This window comes from Echeneis naucrates, chromosome 16 (genome assembly GCF_900963305.1).
Source record: "Echeneis naucrates chromosome 16, fEcheNa1.1, whole genome shotgun sequence".
Classification (NCBI taxonomy): domain Eukaryota; kingdom Metazoa; phylum Chordata; class Actinopteri; order Carangiformes; family Echeneidae; genus Echeneis; species Echeneis naucrates.
In genome coordinates, this window is record NC_042526.1 from 5247797 (window position 1) to 5267427 (window position 19631).

General features: G+C 39.4%; 2 protein-coding genes across 4 annotated transcripts in view; both read left to right on the forward strand.

Annotated features, from left to right (window-relative positions):
- ferry3 (FERRY endosomal RAB5 effector complex subunit 3) lies at window positions 1-13275 on the forward strand. 3 transcript variants are annotated; one of them, XM_029523861.1, is made up of 14 exons: window positions 1-60; window positions 585-773; window positions 1403-1548; window positions 3380-3561; window positions 4106-4205; window positions 4351-4475; window positions 5635-5741; window positions 5871-6068; window positions 6347-6475; window positions 7249-7317; window positions 7469-7671; window positions 10375-10432; window positions 10808-10875; window positions 11879-13275. In XM_029523861.1, the coding sequence occupies exons 2-14, from the start codon at window positions 593-595 to the stop codon at window positions 11969-11971; spliced, it is 1659 nt and encodes a 552-aa protein (XP_029379721.1). In that variant the 5' UTR covers window positions 1-60; window positions 585-592; the 3' UTR covers window positions 11972-13275. The 3 variants fall into 3 exon arrangements, with proteins under 3 accessions (XP_029379721.1, XP_029379723.1, XP_029379722.1); XM_029523863.1 differs by having other exon boundaries at window positions 7252-7317; XM_029523862.1 differs by lacking the exon at window positions 1-60 and adding an exon at window positions 119-140.
- A 2134-nt stretch (window positions 13276-15409) lies between these two features.
- Window positions 15410-19631, forward strand: part of LOC115056990 (solute carrier family 45 member 3) — a 28417-nt gene continuing 24195 nt past the window's right edge. The window contains exon 1 of the mRNA XM_029523830.1: window positions 15410-15448. The gene's annotated coding sequence lies outside the window, so the exon portion shown is untranslated. The remainder of the gene's footprint in view (window positions 15449-19631) is intronic.

Sequence of the window (19631 nt, forward strand, 5' to 3'; positions counted from 1 at the left end):
CTGACCGAACCAAACATTAGCCTGGACTAACAACCGGAAATACCGCTCATTCATACTCAGGTACGTCGCCCTCACATTAGAGTCGTAACAAACAAAAACCCCATAGTCATCTCAACACGAATACGGAAAAACATTTGTTTGTATGCATATCTTTGTCTCTCTACTGGTTCCTCAACGTTTACTACGCTGCTGGCTAACGAGGAGCTAACTCTCTGTAGCCGCAAACAGGCTAAGCGAAGCTGACACGGAGTAGCTATTGCAACATTTAATCAATTAGTTGATTTTAGCGGAAGGAAAAACACATCAGACAGAGACTGTGGGAATATATTAAACATCATTTTTTCTTGTCATGTCAATCGGTTATTGCAGATAATTTCGTAAATCTGACGTTATGACAGTGATGAGGTGATGTTGTCACGTTGATGTTAGCGAAGGCCTCGTTATTTTTATTAGATTATATATTGTTTCAATATATATTTAACCTTCTTTATAAATATTAACCCGTTCATATTTGTTCAAATAGGGAATTGTAGGCAAAACCCACAGATGAAATACATATTAAATCATTTTCCTCTATTTTCCAGGTGTGATCATGAAGAAGAGCAAAGTCAAAGTGGGCAGTGCTACTGAGAAGGAGTTTGTGTTTGAGTTCAAGGCAGGAAAACACAACTGTGTGCTAAAAGTGCCCCTGAAATTCCCTGTTCAAGAGAACATCAGTGACCTTCATGGACGCCTAATGCTGCTGCATAAAATACCCTGCTATATTGAAAATGGTGAGATTGCTGTGCATGCTTAAAAATGTCTGTTATTTGCTCTCGTTGACTAATATTGGTAGACCTTAGCTCTAACCATGACCCTAACACTCACAGTAGCCAGTGACGATTCATACATGATAATCAATTGTTTGGGGGAGCTTGCCACGTATTCCCTATAACCTGTAATGCAATACACAGCATATAATGTATCGAAATGAAACTTTAAAATTAATGAAGTGAAAAATCTTCTAAGGCTTTTTGCATGCTATATTTTTTAAACTACAAATGTAACATCGCCCATTGACAAGGTTCACATTCCAAAAACCACATTTTACACAGCATTGTACAAAAACACAGAGCAACAATATCATCAAAATCAGTATTTTATTTTATTTTTTTCACTTCTGCAGGACCCTCTTTTTTCAACAATATCATCAGGGCTGCATCTTTCTCTAATCCATATCTACACTGTTTCACCTTTCTTCTCCTTTGGAAAGAAACAGCATTGCAGCTATGAATGCTGTTAGTGTGAAATCGATTGGAATATATCCAAACTATTGATTTTGCAGGGTACTACTTGGCTTGCACAGCAATGAGAACATTTTGTAAATGACTGGTTTTTGCTGTGTATGCATCTCTATCTATAGAGTTAAAATCTTCGCTTTCCAATTTCATTGAGAATGAGACCATCCTGGATTATGACAGAGAGGCAGAGCTTGCCCTGCAGAGACTCACCACAGGAGATCTAGATGTGAACCAGCTCACCAGTGCATGGACCAGGTCTTATGTGGAGGTGATTGCACTTTTTATTATGTTATTGAACCTGAAAACTAACCTCAGTTGGTGCAATGGCCATTCATTTGCTATACCCTTAGTTGTATTCACTTTTGTTTCAATTTCAGTTGTGGCTGTTGAGGACATAAGTATATAGCACTTTAATGAGATGTAATTTGGAGACTAATGCCATCAACACAATGTGTTTTTCATCAACTGGGTGATGAAAGTTGCCTTTTATTCAAAATTATGTATGTAGTGCTCCTGTGATTGATGTGTGAACATGACATGCTAAATTTGAATTTCTTTTTAGAAATACTTTTCATAAAGAGAAAATATGATTCATGTTCATTGTCAATAAAAACATATTTGAATCCATATAATATTTAAGTCTTTACACTTCCCTTGTGCTTATCAAGTGCATGAACCTTTCAGCTTGCATGCAGTTTGTGTTATAATTCTGTGGTACATCAGTATGATACCTTTTGTAATTAATAAAAGAAAGTAACGTTACTTGATTTAATACAGCGCTTCGCAATTATTTTCTGTTATGCCCCCCCAGGAAGAAGAAAATATTTCACACTCCCCCCACCCCCCACTCTCCACCGTGACTATAAATAGTGTAATTTGTCTATAAATTTGTCATAAGTACATCCTCTGTATAACATTTTATTCTTATTATCATTAAAGAAAACAAAAAAAGAAAGGAAAATAGATCACACTTTATTCTAGTACGGCAAAAAAGCATGTTCCGCAGGGTCCCACACGTCCCCCTGGCATCGCACCGCGCGCCCCACTATTTGAGAAGCACTGATTTAATATATGAATATGTAGAATTGTGTAGGCAGATATTTTTGTGAGTGTATGTTAGTATTGTGGGCAGCATGCTTCACTGGCTGTTGAACCCCGATCGTATATCTACTACTCCATGTTTTTGAGTGTTTCAGAAGTGTCCTTGAACTCCCTTGCTAACTTCAGGGTAGACATGGGTCATTAACTTAAACAGAAGTAGACTGGTACCTCTGCAAGTCCTGACGAAAAACCTTCATTACATAATCTCACGTTCTGCCTTTAATGTTTCTGTTACATTTTGATGCATTTCACCTCAGAGATCCAATATGTTGTGGTGGGTTTAGAGATTAGAGTCATCACTTTTATATTAGGGATCAATGCAGAAGAAACTGTCTAGTGAGATGTTCAGTGGCCCTTGCGGTTTTCTAATTAAATTAAGCGCAGTCTGCTCACTCATGCATTTTTTTATGTGAATGTCTCTTCTTTCATGTTAAATAGGTTTATTAGCTTCTAAACCAAACCATCCTGACACTGCTGCTACTTGCACAGATATTGGTAAAAAGATAGTGGCTTTCACAGCTCATGTTGCGAAGCCGCTTAGAGCCATTGCACTTGGACATTAATGACACGTAAGACTGGCCACCTCTCAGGGTTTTACTGCAGTCACACAGAAATACACATGGAAGCTTTCCAGTGTCCATCATGTTTGTGGCCCGAAGATTCCTGAGGCTGTATAAATAGAGGAGCCTCGGATTCTGAATACTGCTTGCTTTTCTAGATGTGGACCATCAACTGTAAGGGCTTATTGCAAAAACCCCTTGAAATGTATTTCTTTTGCTTTTTGCCTTCCTCTTTTTGTCTTGCTTGGAACATGTTGCACATTTGTCATTTCCCTCTTTTCCATAGTCAGCTTCCTGTTGGTCACTCTTTAACTCATAGTGTTTGCAGCAGCTCAATGAAACTTGATAATGTGTTTGTTTTATTTTTGTTGCCTTCTATATATAATAACAACATTGTTGTCACCTTTCATATTAGTCATTGTGCCCCCTCCATCACAGACAACACTGGAACATGCTCGGCCTGAAGAACCCAGTTGGGATGAGGACTTTGCTGATGTTTACCATGAGCTCATCCACTCCCCTGCCTCAGATACTCTACTCAACCTGGAACACAACTACTTTGTTAGCATCTCTGAGCTCATCAGTGAGAGAGACATGGAAATTAAGAAGCTTCAGGAGAGGTTGGTATTCGGGATCACCCACTGAAATCTTTGTATATTCAATTGATTCACAATTTTTTACTTATTGGCTACGGTATGGTTGCTATATTTCACGTTTTTATTTTGTTCTCTCTATTTGCATGAATTGAAATAGATTGAGTCCGACACATGTGACTGAATAGTAGTTCAGTGTTCTTTTCTAAAATCTTGTATCTGTTCTTGGAAAAACTTGAAGTTGGTCTGCTTTGCTATCACATTGATAACAAACTGCACCGAGTTTGCTCGGAGGAGCTGTTCTTTATTTACATTTGTATATACCGCTCCAGAGTTTGACCCAACAGGTTTCAAACAGTTTTAAAGCTTTCAGACAAATTGGCAAGAGTGTGAGCTGATGAATTTGAATAGAAACAAACAGGTCGCGGGCAACAATATCCTATAATATACCATGGCAGGTTGCCATTTATGGATACTAGTGTGTTCTGAGATGTTTCTTGATCTTTCTGTCAGTTTACACCTTTTTCCACTTTCCATTTAATTTCCTGCCTAACATTTTTCTGTCTGACAGACAAGCAGCTGAAATGGACAAGGTGATGCATGAGCTGGGGAACACTTTGAGTGACCAGGATGTAAATGCAGTAGCTTCTCAGCACTTTGACGCACAGCAGGTACAAAAAATAGTCAGAGAGCTCCGTGGTTTGCGTTAGAAGCAGGTGAACTATGGACAGGTTCAGATTTGACTTGGCCAATTTCTTAATAATACATTGTGTTTTCCTGTCATTGTAAAGTGTTTTTCATGGTCTCTTTAAATAGGTGCTGGAAAACAAGTGGGCCAGTGAGCTAAAGCAAGTTACCTGCATTCAAAAGCAGGAGTACCAGGAGTGGGTCATCAAACTGCACCAGGACTTACAGAAATCCAACAACAGCAGCAAAATTAGGTGAGTTTGTCTGCATGTTTTTGTGTTTACTCCCATAAAAAGATCTTGTTAACATGTTGAACCTGCCTCTACAAATAATCTTTGAATGTATACACAATCTACACGTCTTCAGGCTTACTTTATATTTCACACCCATACGCGTCTGAACAGGCTTTTTCAGGTCAATGACAATCACACTCTGTCTTTTAAATCCGAGCTGTTGATTTAAGATAATGAATGCTGAAGTCAGGTGGAACGTCTTTTTAGCTAGGAAAAAAATTCTGCATTCCTGACACAAATCTGTAGACGAAGCAGCTCCGAGGAGTGTTGTCAAAAGGTAGCAAGTGAGTCTTTATCCACCAGCAGTGAGCTTTTGGCAAAGATTCTTGGGCTTGTCTGTGCTTTGAGAGTGAAGTCTCATCTTATTATTATTTGTACAGTGATTATTTGCAGAAGCAAGGTGATAACAAAACTAAGACTGAACAAAAGGCAAACCTAAACAGACAAGCTGAGACACAGCTGAGTAGTAGAATCAGAAAAAATGTTTTGATTTAAAAATGACAACAACTTAATGAAAACATACTGAAATATCCTTCTTAATGGGAAAGACCATTTTCCATCTGGATCTATAAAGCCCACACTAACATGATCTCCACAGATGCAATTCTAATCCACAACACAACATCTTTGCTGGCTTTCAGGACTGGCTACATTTACATGCTAATTGAAGTGATTAAAAGAGGTCAAGCACCAATGTTTTGCTGGCATCTTGAGAAAAGAAGTGCAACAGCATCGAATAGGGGTTAATTTTAATTGGACTGATGAAGTCCTATTGAGTTCTTGTTTCAATACAGGTCTTGCCCTCTCCCTCTGCTTTTATCAGCTCTTCCATCAAAACAGTGAAGTCACTAGGACCTGCATGCTAACAGCCCCTCTGACATGCTGACCCTGCATTATTTTATTTTGTTTATAATGAATAAAATTATCCTGTAGGCGGAACTCAATATTTCTACATCCACACTCTGAACAGTGTAGAATGCATTTATTTTCAGTTTTTTCCTGGAATGAACGGTTATGTACCTATTTCTGTTCTTTCTCAAAGATGTTGTGACCCTGATTAACACATTTGTTCTGCTGTTTATTCTGTATTTGATAACGGCCTTTCCCGATTGGTTTCCAGTGAAGAGATTAAGATGCAGCCCAACCAGCTTTCAGAGCTTGCAGATTCTGGGGCTAGGATGTTTGAGGAGCAGCCTCAGCTGGAGGAGAGCTTCACCATACACTTAGGTATTGAACTTAGCCATTCCCTTCCCCACCAGCATTCAAACATAATATTGTGATCTTCTGATGGCCCAAATTTCTGCTATTCTTACCAAAGCTATAATTTCTTCGTGTTTGTACAATTTTCTTAACCAGGAGCACAACTGAAGACGATGCACAACCTTCGGCTGGTCCGGGCAGACGTTCTGGATTTTTGTAAACACCGGCGACATGGCAGCGGTGGAGCCAAGCTGCGGCGGCTGCAGACGGCGCTTTCGCTGTATTCCTCATCACTCTGTGGTCTGGTGCTGCTGGTTGACAACAGGGTCAACTCCTACAGTGGCATCAAGAGAGGTCAGGGGATGGGATGAAAATAAAACACTAATATTTTGGTGCTATTTTACTGTAGTTACCTTTAGTGGGATTTAGACACACTTACCGAATTATTTTCCTCAAAGATTATGCCCTTCATTCAGCTTTAAGTATGAATAGATTATTTTGAAGTAAGTTTAGAGGCAAGGCATGGAAATAAGCTCCCTAAATTTTAACAAATTGGAATAGACATTAAGTCCCAAACGTGAGGCTTTTTCATGCGTGATTTACTTCTTGGCTTCTTTTGTGCTGACGTCCAGACTTTGCAACTGTGGCAAAGGAGTGTACAGACTTCCACTTTCCCTGTCTGGAGGAGCAGCTAGAGGAGGTGCAGCAGGTGGTGCTTTATGCCAGAGCCCAGCGGAGCAGCAAGCAGAAAGACCAACCTGGTTAGACTTGGAACTGAACTTTCTCATTGTAACAGTTGTAATGTGCACATAGCAATGAGGAGGATTAGTGAAAGGAGAGCGACAAATTTTGGAAGGCTTAGGATCTCAGCGCTCTTATCCTGGATGTCCTGATTTCACCAGAAAATTAAAAGGGTTGTGAGCGACTTGGGTAAACACGACTGAATTAAATTTATTATTCTAGGCAGCCAGGATACCTTTTCAGCCAACTATGCAGTATAATGTATTTAAGTAATTTTGTTATTCGTGGCCTTGTTTCACTGCACTGCAGACAAACATTATACAACTTATATCATATCATTGTTTTTTACTCTACCTGTACCAATATATACCAATATACCAGTTATACTCTGAGGTTGAGCTCTAATTAACCTGATTTGCTTTTTTTCGCAATAAGGAGGAACTTAATCTTGACACTATAAATATGAAAGTTACATGTTTTTTTTTGTCGCTGCAAGGCTTTTAATTGTTGAAGAATGTCCCTGACATACCAGCAGTATGAGATGGGGATTAAACAGCCAGGAAATAGATGACCCTTTACATCATTGCTAGTGTGCTGAGGGAAAAACTGTGTCCAGATCTTTATCACCGCATAACACAGTTTGTATAGAAATAATCTGGCTAACCTACAAGAATTTCGAGAAAAGGCCAGCTGCTCTTGTGATTTAACATCCGTATTAGACATTTTCTTCAAGTGATTGAATTCACTTGTTTCACTTGTGCATGGTTGTAATTTTAATTCTATGTCCTTACAGAAGTTCCAAGGAATGGAAGTGATGATAAGAGCAAAAATGTTGAAAGAAATCCCTCTAACATATTACCAGGTAATCATAATCAAAATATAGTTCATCTCTGCAAATAAATGAATTATTGATTCCACAGTATCCAGATCATAATAATTGTGTATATATATATTTTTTTTTATGCCCATCTTTTATTTTCTCTGCTTTTTTTTTTTTTTTTTTTTAACTCAAGGTGAGTTTTACATCTCAAGGCATTCCAACCTGTCAGAGGTCCATGTCGTTTTCCACCTGTGCGTGGACGACAATGTCCGTTCAGGGAACATTACAGCACGGGACCCTGCAATAATGGGCTTGCGGAACATCTTGAAGGTGTGCTGTACGCATGATGTTACCACCATCACTGTGCCCCTGCTGCTGGTCCACGACATGTCAGAGGTAAGAGAATAGCTGGGAGTACTGTGAACGGATTGATGTTCTGTGATTTGCACATTACTTATCTGTCACTTCTTGGCTAAACAACCATGACATTAGCCCCCACAGTCCCATTTCAGCCCCCACCCAAACTCTAGGCGAACAAGTCAAACCATCTTTGCTCAATGCTCAAAAAATTCTAATGAATTTTCCACATGGTTCATTTTCAGTGAGAAAATGCAGAAGTAACAAAATGGCAGTATTTGAATTGGACAGAACAATTGCTTGGCTACCAAACACTTGCCTTTAGCAGATTCAGATGGGGTTACAGTATAAGCATGACTGCCAAACAGCTTGTGATCCTATTGGTTTCAGTGAACCCTTACCAGAGCTAAGGTCTAAATTACTTTTTGGGGTATTCTGGATATGTAGCAGTGATTCCTGACCATTGGTAGATAGAGGAGCCCAACAAAATTAAATAACCAACTAAACTTAATCAAAAGTAAGGCATAATTTCATAATTTTATAATTTCAGAAATCTGGTGTAATCTTACTTTAATAGTTTCCAAAGAGAAATGGATACACATTTAAAATAGATTAAGCCAAATGAAAAAAAGAAAAACAACAGCTGAAGTAGTGAAAGAAAGGTGCAGCCGTAATAATCATAATGGATAAACAGTGAAAAGTCTGTAAAAGTAATTGAATAGTGGTAATTGAGCACATCAGGGAAGTGGAGGAATAACTGGCTTGGTGGTTGAGCACAGATTGGTGCTCTTGCCGCATATAATTCTCTTCCCATTTTCCCTATGAAGTTGAATGATATCAACTGTCCAATTAATTAGTGAGTGAAATTTTACTTTGGGGTATCCATCTAAAAATACTGCATGCACTGGCTACGACATGATCTAATGTGGGTTGAGTGTTATTCAAGAAAACCTCAGGAGGACAGATAAAGCTCGGAAACCTTCATCAGTAACCTGTTAAGAATTGTTTTTCTAATATTCTTGTCCTCTCTTTCATTCTTTCTGCTTGTTTATGCACTTCATCCTCAGTTGCACAGCATCAGGCTCTGGCTGTGGATTCAGTCCACAGCTTAACACTTCCCAAGTTTAAAACAAGAAGGGCTGAGCAGAGAGTCATAAATGTGTCTGTTTACTTAGTACCTCACTGTGTGCCTCAGAGTGTATGCAGCGGCTGTCCAAGCAAGAGTGCACAGAGAAAGCTTTTAGTGAATGAAGTAAGCAGAGTGGATGTGTGGATGGATTGTAATCCTATAATATCATATAGAATTTTTTTTATTTCCTCTTGAAAATGAATGTAACCAGTATTATCTTTCAATGTAAATGGATGCTTGTTCGTAAGCTCTTAACTAAATGAAAATTAAATCATTATAAACCAAGAATCTCATGAAATGACAAGTAAATTCTCACCAAGCTGCTGTCAGGAGTGCACTCATGCTCCAACATGCCCAGTGCAATTTTTCTTCTCATGTCTAATCAAGAGTCTTTGTTTACATAACCAAAGTCTTCTAAGGTTTGAAGCCTCGGGAACCAGAGGAACTTTAATTGATAGCTTCTGGTTTCACATCCAAACTTTCCATGTGTCCTCCTTTTTTCTGTCTCATTTTCTTTTTACTGGAGATGTTTTCCTGTTTATACAAGTCTATTCTTGTGTTTTGGCATCAAAACAACTGGCACAGTTTGTCCACATGAAATGAAGTACAGAAAGCAATCAAAATAAAACAGGGTTGTTCTTCCTAGTTTTATTTTTAGTTATTTTTTTTCCCTTTGATATAATGTAGAGTTTCAGGGAAATGAACACAGGAGTTGCTCAGTGACATGAGAATATATGTCTAAACCTTTGCACAGAGATAATTGAAAACACTTTGTTTCTTGTTGTATGAAATGTCTTTCCTTGCCTGAATTGCTTTAGTCATCAAATAGCCATTGCTCAAACCAATGTGGTTTATCCTGGGGTTAGACCCCATAACAGATGACACAATCAGGGCAGGATAATATTAGGGCTCATTAACATCCTTCCCTCCATCTCATAAATACAGTTTTCTGACTTGGGATGGGAGTAATACATTTTCTGGCAGATCAACAGCTGTATATGAGTGTATGGCAAAGGCTACGTCTTTAATGTCCAAAGTTAAACCCCCCCCTCACCAAAACACACACTGTGAGCAAAGCAGAACTGCATGGATGAAAAACAGCCTGAAACCAACAGCCTGGAGACAGATGGTAGATGAGAAGAAAAAGGAGAAACATGCCAATTTTGATCTATTAAACCTTAGTCTTCTTTGAGTGTTGACCCGATCTCCTGACAGGAGACTTTGCCTTTGTCCTACTTAATGTGTAATATGTACAGTGTCTCATTGACATACCTGCGCAAGACTCTATGCAGGTTGACACAGCAAGTTGTGATGTATTTTCTTTAATGTGTCACAATTTTAACTGTCAGCATTATTCAGCAAAAAACGCCTTATGAGAGTAATGTGGATGTGAAAAAAGAAAAACTATACTGATGAGCACAGAAACTCTGACTGAGGTGTAAAGTAAAAATAGAAATAATGATAGCACTGCCTTTCTTTCTTTTCCGATTAACCTTATCTATAAAGGGTAACCGTGTTTTAAAAAAAACAAATTAGCCTCTTATCCCGAATCAGTCTTTGCATTGACATACTGATGTGTTCATTGTTTTACCTCTCTTTTTCTCTCTCTGCAGGAGATGACCATACCATGGTGTCTTAAGCGAGCTGAGCTGGTATTCAAATGTGTCAAAGGTGACAGTAGAGTTTGAAATTAGGTTATGTTAATTTGTTCTTTAGAAGATTGTTTATAGACTGTTGTGTTGTGTGTTCATTTTCTCAAAGCCAGAAACTGTAGATTGCTATTTTTTAAAAGCTGAAATTCTTTTTCTAATAGATGAACATGTCTGTAAATATACCACAGTGTAATGCTGAGCAAAAATGAAATGTGCTTTTACAATGCTAATCTCTCAGTTGAAAATGACCCAAAAAAGTCGACAAAAGAAGTAAAAAGAAAATGGTTTCACAAAATTAGCTGATTATACATTAGCACTTTATAAAACATTCCTACCCATTACACTTGGAAATTGATAAAGAAAGATTTTTATTTCCAAACTGTCTCATTTGTAGGGTTCATGATGGAGATGGCCTCTTGGGATGGAGGTATATCACGCACAGTTCAGTTTCTTGTGCCAAAGGTGAGAACAGAATCCACTGCCTATACTTTTATGGTTTTAACGTCTTGTAGCTGAGGTGACACACAATATCCAATTCAATAGAAATGTATATCCAAGGACTCACATGGATAAAACATCACAAAAGGCACACCTGGTCAAACAGTGCATACTGTGGGATGGCAACAGGGAAGCAAGACTGCGGGGAAAGCATACGATAAATCATAGATTATACAGCTTTTGGTTCTATTGACTTGCTTTTATTGCTGTAATAAAAGAGTGCTCGGAGACTCATCCATATAAATGTGTGATGAGCAATGGGATCAACGTGTAGCTTTCCAATGCTGCAATGCATAATGTAAATAAGCTGATATCGCTCTACAAGTGAAAGGAGAGAAATATTTAGGTTGTCATGTTTGCATGTAATTGTGACCTCAGTATTGTACGTTCTATGGTCCTATATTATTGGTTTAGCTGAAGGTTGGATACCTGTAGTGTATTTAGTTTGTCAGGGTGGAAGCAGAGCCTATGGCATGATTTCATGTTGACAGTTTAAGGTGGCAAAAGCAGCAGCAGAATCAAAGGACTGTGACTCTATTGGCTGTCAGCTACATGCTCAAACACCATTCAAAATAGCATTCGACACCTCAACTAGACATGGGGGCTAAATATATACTGTGGCTTTGTGTGTGATGGTGTGTGACTTTCTTTCCGCTTTAAGATTAATACTTAACATTCTTATTTAACGGGTGGAATGACATGTTTCCTTTTCAAAATGCCGCAGATGCCCAAGCTAACATAAGTTCAGCATCATGAATTCTGTTCCCTCAGGAAAACTGAAGGTGCTGCTAACACCTGGCTGTACACACACAACCTAGATAAGTTTTTGGGTTCATGGGCACGTGAAAAAAAAGTTTAAATGGTTTACTTTCATTGTTATCATAGGTGTACATAGGTGTCTGCTAAATCTCCGTTACTTGTTGCTCACTAATCCTGCCTGTCTATTCCTGTTTCTTTGTATTGACAGAGTATTTCTGAGGAAATGTTCTACCAGTTGAGCAACATGCTGCCTCAGATCTTCCGTGTCTCCTCCACCCTAACGCTCACCTCAAAACACTGATGGATAACAGAGGTGCACCACATTTCGTCCACATAACGTTCAGACAAGCAGAGGCACGTTTGTTTCAACAGCATTGACCGACTATATTTTGCTTTACTTTAAGTGGCACCTAATTGCCATTGCCATTGCCAAGTGCATTTATTACAAATGGGTGAAATTAGGAGTCTGATATTTTGATGACATTATAGCACCAGCAAAGGTGAAAAAGGGATTTTAAATGAGAAGGCATATTGTCAGGCAGTCAACAAGTCCTGTTGTTTGTGCACTTTTAAAAGCTTCTCACATTATGGATACTTTTTACTGACCAAGGACGAGAATCAGTGGATGCCATGCGCAGCAGCTTCTGCAATTATTATTTCAAGCTTCAAGGGTACACTTCTAGTGACAGAGTTTCATGACATCAGCCTCAATAGCTGCAGGTTAATCCAGTTTCACTTTGAAGGTTCAGTCTGTTTCTTTAGTGACGTTCTTTCAGTCAGCTAGTGTGCAGTGAAAATGTTACCTACAAAGAAGATAATGTGAATGTGAAAAAAAATGTTTACTGAAGTAGTGAGAAGTTGGAATAGGACTGGCACTTTTGGACCTGATTGACATCTCTCACTAGCAGTGATATTTTTGCTATTATCCCTATGAAAATTACCATACACATGGATTTAAATACAGCATGGCCAAACATATATATATATATATATATGAAAAACATCACCTCTTATTTAAAATTTTCGTTTATGAAGTCTCTGTGGACATCAAATGTCATCAGTTGAATGTTTATGAACTTGCAATGATGGATGATCACACAGTCCAGCCATCATATGAGTTAGCACTCTCATATTCAGGGGCTGGATCTTTCAGAGAGAAGTGACATGCACTTGGCTCGAACCAATCCTCAAGACAAATGGCATTGCTGCTGAAATGAGCTTTGTGCAGGTGTTTTATACTGCATTGCAGTGTGTTGTAGTCAGGATAATTCTCAGTGCGAGTGCGTGCATGTGTGTATGTTCCCGCCACTCTACCTCTGTTAACAGCAGATGGCACTGTTCTTAAAGACAAAAATGTGAAAAGGTTGACTACACAGATTCCTATTTACTAATTCAAAGGGATTAAGTTTTAATGAGGGTCTGCGGCCAATTGAAACCTTTTGGTCTGCATTCATCATGAACAAGTACAGCCTCAGTAGTCATATCTCACTGGTAAATGGTTGTTAATTGTGTGTCAATCACTTGAACCTACTAGGATCGGTATTCTGTATATTCATTGTATATGTTTACATTCTTATGTTTATTAAAAAAATGTTATCCACCACACTCATTTGATAAAAATTCTCCATGGCAGCCAGCATGCCATCATGACAGAGCTTCAGAGTTAGGTCGATTAGTTTTTTCTTCAACCCTTTGCCAAGAGTGATACATTTCAGTGGCATTCATTGGAATTTGGTACAGCATTTTATTTACCGTTGATGGGATTCCCACGGAAACATAATCTCTCTGAAGTTAATAATCCATGTCATTCTCTGGAATTGCATTCCTGCACATCTAATGACGGCCTATAAGTCATTTCAGACCGACTGAAATCAATTCAACTTGTCAGAAAGTTTTCCATAGCCACGAAGAGTGAAAGATTAAGAGTCAAGAGTGTAGCAATCAAGACAAGCTGCCTTCTCGCCTTTCAAGATAAACAAGCTGGACAGCGGCCCAGAGAGAGTTATGACGTTTTTTAATAGCTAAAATTAATAGCTTCACGTTGAAACTTGCAACTGTTAATACCTTGCTGCCATGCTGAGAACCCACAAAACTGTAAGAATATGTATGGCTGAGCGTTTGTCATTCTTGGGATTGGACTCAGTGGTCTGCAGTGCAGGTTTGGGTTTCCTTGTGCAAAGAGGACAGGGTGTTTATTCAGCATGATAGCTCACTTCTAAATCTCTCATGACTGTCTTTATTTGCAAATGTCTAAAGCAACATATTAATGTTTTCCAAATATTGGTCTATTAAGCTCGACATTTTTCTGAAGGCATAACTGCAAGGCGCCTGTTTTGTTGGTAGTTAAACTGAAGTCAAAACTCAGTCAAAGTTGTAGCTTTGATACTAGGTGGATGGGGATGTCCAGTTAAACAGAAACATGAACAGGGGACAGTTGTCTTCAGCATGTAATAACCTATAAGTCATTCTGCAACATTGTCTTGAGCCAATCATCAATCATGAGGAAAACCATTAGCATAATTTAATTCATATATAAATGAACTTTAGCTCATATTCATACAGTTGATCAATATGATCCAACTGACTGAAGTATACGCTAGAGAGAGTATTTAGCAATACCGCAAAGTATTTTTTTTTTTTTAAATCTTTAAGGCATAAAAATAGAAGGACAGAATCTTTTGCTCTCCATTTAACCTCAGACACATACTCATTTAGTGATAATTGATTTTTGCTTAATAACTCACTTAATTTAACTTCCCTGGGAATTAGCTGGGGTGTCTGATGGGCTAGACGGTGCATACACAGTTCAATTCCCAGCTGGTCTTATAGCCTTCAATTCCCTTTTATCAGCTTTCATTTATGAAATTATGACAAAATGGCAAAACATTAGAAAAACAACTTAACAAAACAGTCTGGATGTTTGTAAGGTGAAGAAAATTGCGCATTTGCAGTCATGATGCAGCCTTAAAACAGAATTTGATGCTGTGGAACAGACCTTTGAGACATAAAGAAATATCTCAAGATTTTGTAAAGTGTGAAATATACAGTAGTTTTCTGATAATCTGGCTCATCATTTGTCATACTGTAGTAGCTGTAACTTACACATTAAATTACCAGCAGTTAGAGACTATTGTGGACGTGTAACAACTATATTGCAGAAGATGTCTGCCTATTTGTGCTTCATGCAGTCATGGTATATAAATGGTATATGAAATGTTTTCATGACAGTCAATAACATAAACGCATTTATTATCTGTCAACCATATCAAGTATAAAAGTGAACAGCGGTGTATTTTAGTAACATACACACTACAAATAAAACCATGCAAAAGTAGGACCACATAAAAACATTTATTTATATACATATTTATTTATTTATTTGCTTGGCTGTTTGTTTATAGTCCTGTCACGTCACACGTACTGAGACCGGAACTTACTATGTGTCGGTTTAAAAGAATAAAAGCTTTCGTGTAACGCGAAACATAAAGAAAACAGCAAAGAACAAAAATTTTACCAAACTCCATATCAAATGCTCTTTTTAATCGGTGATATTTCTTTTCTGTTAGAAATTGGATGATCAGTTGGTTCTTTAATAAAACGCGGCCATCGCGAGGCGTCTTCTGGTGCGTTTATTGCGAAAGTCGAGGCCGGATGTCGTTGGTGTCATGGCGTCGGCCTTGACGGCCGCGGTCACAGCTGGGGAGTTGAGCAACAGCGGTACGTCGGAGGCGAGTAAATCCCTGCGTGGCTTCCCCGGAGCTGCACATGAACTCAAGGTGTAAGTCCCGCTTTTGTTTTTTTTGTGTATTTGAATGACAGTCTCGTTACTTTTACGTCTCGTTTGTTCGTCTGACACAGTTTTAACTTGGTACTCTTCCTTTCTTTTCTTTTTTTTTTTTAACTTAACGGTCGCCGTGTCCGTTAAAACTTATTCATTGTATGTTAGCGGACTCACAGACGGCTGTCCGAGTCGACACCGGGGCTTTAAATGTGGCCAAAACTGTCTGATTTTTTTTTCCCGTCTACATCATTAGTACACTTAAGAGAGCTTGAAATGTTACGCGTTTGGTTTGAGCCTGCCGGGCTCCGGGCTCCGGGCTCCGTCCCCCGGCGGCTCCGGCAGCAGCGTGGTGTTTTCTGGAAGTTTTTCCACTCTGCGTCGGTGACTGCAGCGCTTCCTCCGGGCTCCCCCCTCCGCTGATGCGGTGCCAAGTGCCATGGTGGCAGCGTCTTTACGGTCCCGCTGATCGATGTAACCTTCTCAATGTTCGCTGTAAACATTTGGCTCTGCGTTGGAAGAGAAAGAGCCCCCCCCCCGCTGTTTTGACACATGGAGAGGAGGAGGAGGAGGAACGGGCGCTTCGGTACTCTCCGTTTGGAAAGTTGCTCTCCAACTCTTCCAGCCTCCGGTGGCTCTGTCTGCCGAGTCCCGGTGCTCATTTCTCTTCCCATCCGCCGGTCGTGTGCGTCCGTCGCCTGAGAACTCGGATATGCTGATGCAGCTGTGAACGCATTTCTTGGCAAAAGAGCAACGTAACGCATTGTGCATGTTAAGATGTTAAGTCTTGGTTCGGCGGGCTGCGTTTCTCTACTGAATGGTGTGAAAATGTAAATCCTGCCTTGTTATTCAGCACTGGCTGGTCAAAATATCAAGTACATCTTGACGGGAACTTAAACTTCCTTGTTGTGATCACTAAGACTCACAGCTTTTTTTGTGTTAATCACTGGAAACAATCTACCAGAAATGTATTCTTAGATCTATCTTAAATTACCCAAGATCATGTGGATCAGCACATTCAATAAGTCTTGTCAAGATATCCTCCACTTTATGTGTGACTGTATATGGATCAACATTTCAGGAAATATTTGAGAGCAAACGGTCATTGGATTGGGCAAGTTTCCAGTTGAAATATGAAAAGGAAGTCACCCCTTTGCATTTATTACTTTGTTCACATTCTCTTGTGGCACTTAACATAAAGCAGGTCTAGACCAAACTCTTTATGGATTTATTTAGAGACCCAACAAATGTCTCCATGAGCGACAGCCGCAAGGGAAAAACTTCCTTCAAGAGGCAGAAGCCTCGGGATGAAAACAGGCTCAGGTTGGGTGGCCATCTCCCTCGACCTGTTGGGTTGAGAGAAAGAGAGAGCGAGAGAAAGGGAGTGACAGAGAAAGCAAGGAAAAGGAGGGAGAGGATTTGAGAGAATGAGAACAGGAAGAGAGAGAATGCAATAAGTAGACAAGATAAAATGTACGGTTGGAATGAGAGAATCCTAATTTTAAATTTCTTTATCTAGAGAATACAATGTAGGGAATGTAAACTACGGTTTTTCTACAATGTAAACTTACTCAGTAAACTGCAGTTAAAAGCAAAAATTTCCTTGTGATTTTATCTTTCCCTCCTCTCACTTTTGACTTATACTACAACCATAAAGTCTCAACTCCATCTTAAGAAGGAAGACGATCAAAAGGTTAAACAACTCTAATCGATGACAGAGGGACTTTAATTGTCACCATGACTGTGACTCTGCCGTTACACAAAGACCTCTCTCCCCTCTCCATAGACCAGTTAAGTGTGTTATTCATTCTACCCTGGCAAATAGACTCTTCTTCTTAGCCCTATTGACCGCATTGGCTCTTTTCTTCTCCTAGTATTTAGTTCACTCCTAAAAGAACTTCATATTTGATGGCTGCGCTAGTATTTTCATCATGACAGTCTGTCTGTGGACTGATGGCCTGTCCAGTGTCTACCCTGCCTTTGCCTCTGGGATTGGCTCTGGCACCAACCATGTCCTGAAAACAGATAAGCAGTAGAAGTTGAATAAATGACCCTATGAATGTACAAAATTACATTATATCCTTTGCTGGTATGTATAAATGTAGTTTCCACGTGACTAAACTACCATGGCTGATCTCAGAACATCAACATTTCTACCACTCGCTACTTTCTATGTGTTGCCCCAGGAGGGGTATGCGCTGTTTTCTGCAGAACTCATCTGCTCCACATTGATAGAAATGCTTCTTCACCCAGGATGCTGTGGCTACACCAGCTGGCTGTTGTCTAACTATTTTCTCACAGTCTAATATACCCCCAAGCCAAGCGCAGGATAATCAGCCACCATCGAGGACACGAAGCTACTTAGGGAGACTGAAGGCTTTACAGTTTTAATCAGTTGTAGGCTGTTTATCTCCAGCTTGGAGTGCTCCGTGTGTTTTCCATTTGTACCTGGATTCTCAATGAATCACTCCCAGCTCTTCAGCGTATGTTTTTGTAAACAGGTGGTGGATTATGTGGTGGGTGTGGATTTTTTTAGATACCTCTTTCTAATGGGGAGGACTTGAAGAGCTTGCTAGAAGGGTTTTTAACAGGTTTTATCTCTTAAGCGTCGCATCCTCTTCAAAGCATTGTGTGCGGCTGCGGCTCTGGTGTCATGTGTAGCCATGAGCAATCACAGGTATGCGATCTGTACAATGGTTTTCTCTTGTGTTAGAAAAGTGCAGGAGACACCACAGTGGGAAAGTGCTGTTTTATGGCTCCCATGACAACCATGCTTCTTTACATTGCTTCCAGGTTTTTACTTTCATATCCCGGATTAGTCAGCTTGTGGTGAAATATCTTATTCTACATTTTTGTTGCATGTGTCACTTGAGATTTACATTAGTTATTGCTATAGCTCAATTTTATGCTTTATAAAAAGTAATAATTATGTATTATTAATATTTACTTTTAAAATTTTTGGTCTGCAGGAAATGAGATTAAATCTTGTCTCCAACCAAGTTGGATCCCTTGCCTCGGGGTTTCATGTAATTTGAGCATTTGACTTTGTATTGACAGACTGATTGTGCTGACTGCTTCTGCTTTTTTTGTGTCTGTGTAAATTCCAATTTAGTTGGAGTTAATTTCTCAGATCTGCGTGGTATAATTTGTCGCTATCTTCAGGAAAACATTTGAACGCCTTGAGTCCTGTACATTTACAGCTGAAGAGAATGTGCTCCTCAAGTACTAATCATTGTAAAAACAGTGAGCTCATTTGTTGTAACAGGAGGAGGGGGAGAGAAATGGTAATGGCAAAAGAAAAGTTAATTGAGGAAAAGTGTTTGCAGTGGGTTTTTTCTGGTCTGCATATTTTTTTTTCTCTTGTGTAAAACAGCCCCTGATCCAAAGCATCACAACAGAAAATCCTGAGAAATCCAGATTGCACATTATTAGACTACCATAACTCACTAACAGCAGGGGAAAGGACTGAATATTAAGCAACCAGTCTGGTTCCTAGATCTCTCATTGATGGGAAGCAGGGGAGCACAAACGTTTCTCAGCTCTCTGCAGGCTGCGGGGTCAAAGTCCAAACAGCTTCCCCTGTAATAGTGCTCTGCAGCCAGCCGGTCCAAAGAGAAAGACCACTTGCAGGCTCCCCTAATGGGCCAAAGCTAGCAGAATAGATGACAGCTACCCTACTGCCAAGGAATGTCACCTCTCTGACATTGTTATCATTCAGCTTCTTCATTGTTTTTGACATTATGACTGCATTAACACAATTGCTGCTGGGAACTTCACCAGCCTGTTCACTTTGTTGTAATGAAAGTTTGATGTGATGTTTTGGAAGGAAATGACTGAATCTGAAGTAATTTTTTTCCCCTTGTGTTTATTCAGCATGTTTTAAAATATTCTTAATGCAAATATCAAACACCATCACTCCCTTTTCTCACTGTGGCACTCATGAAAGTTAGACCCACATCCAAGTCATCTGGCAGTATGATATGTATGGCTGGGCATCTCAAAACATTGCAGTGCCCTTGGGACCACTTCTGGGATCATGCTTAGCTTTAATTGCTATGATAGGGTAAAGACTTACTCACTTCAGACATCTAGGCTATCTGGTTTCTTTTAATATCTGGTTGGATTCTTTATCTTCACTTAAGCCGAGCATAAAATCACCTTCGTGCCAACGTGAGTGGGTGCT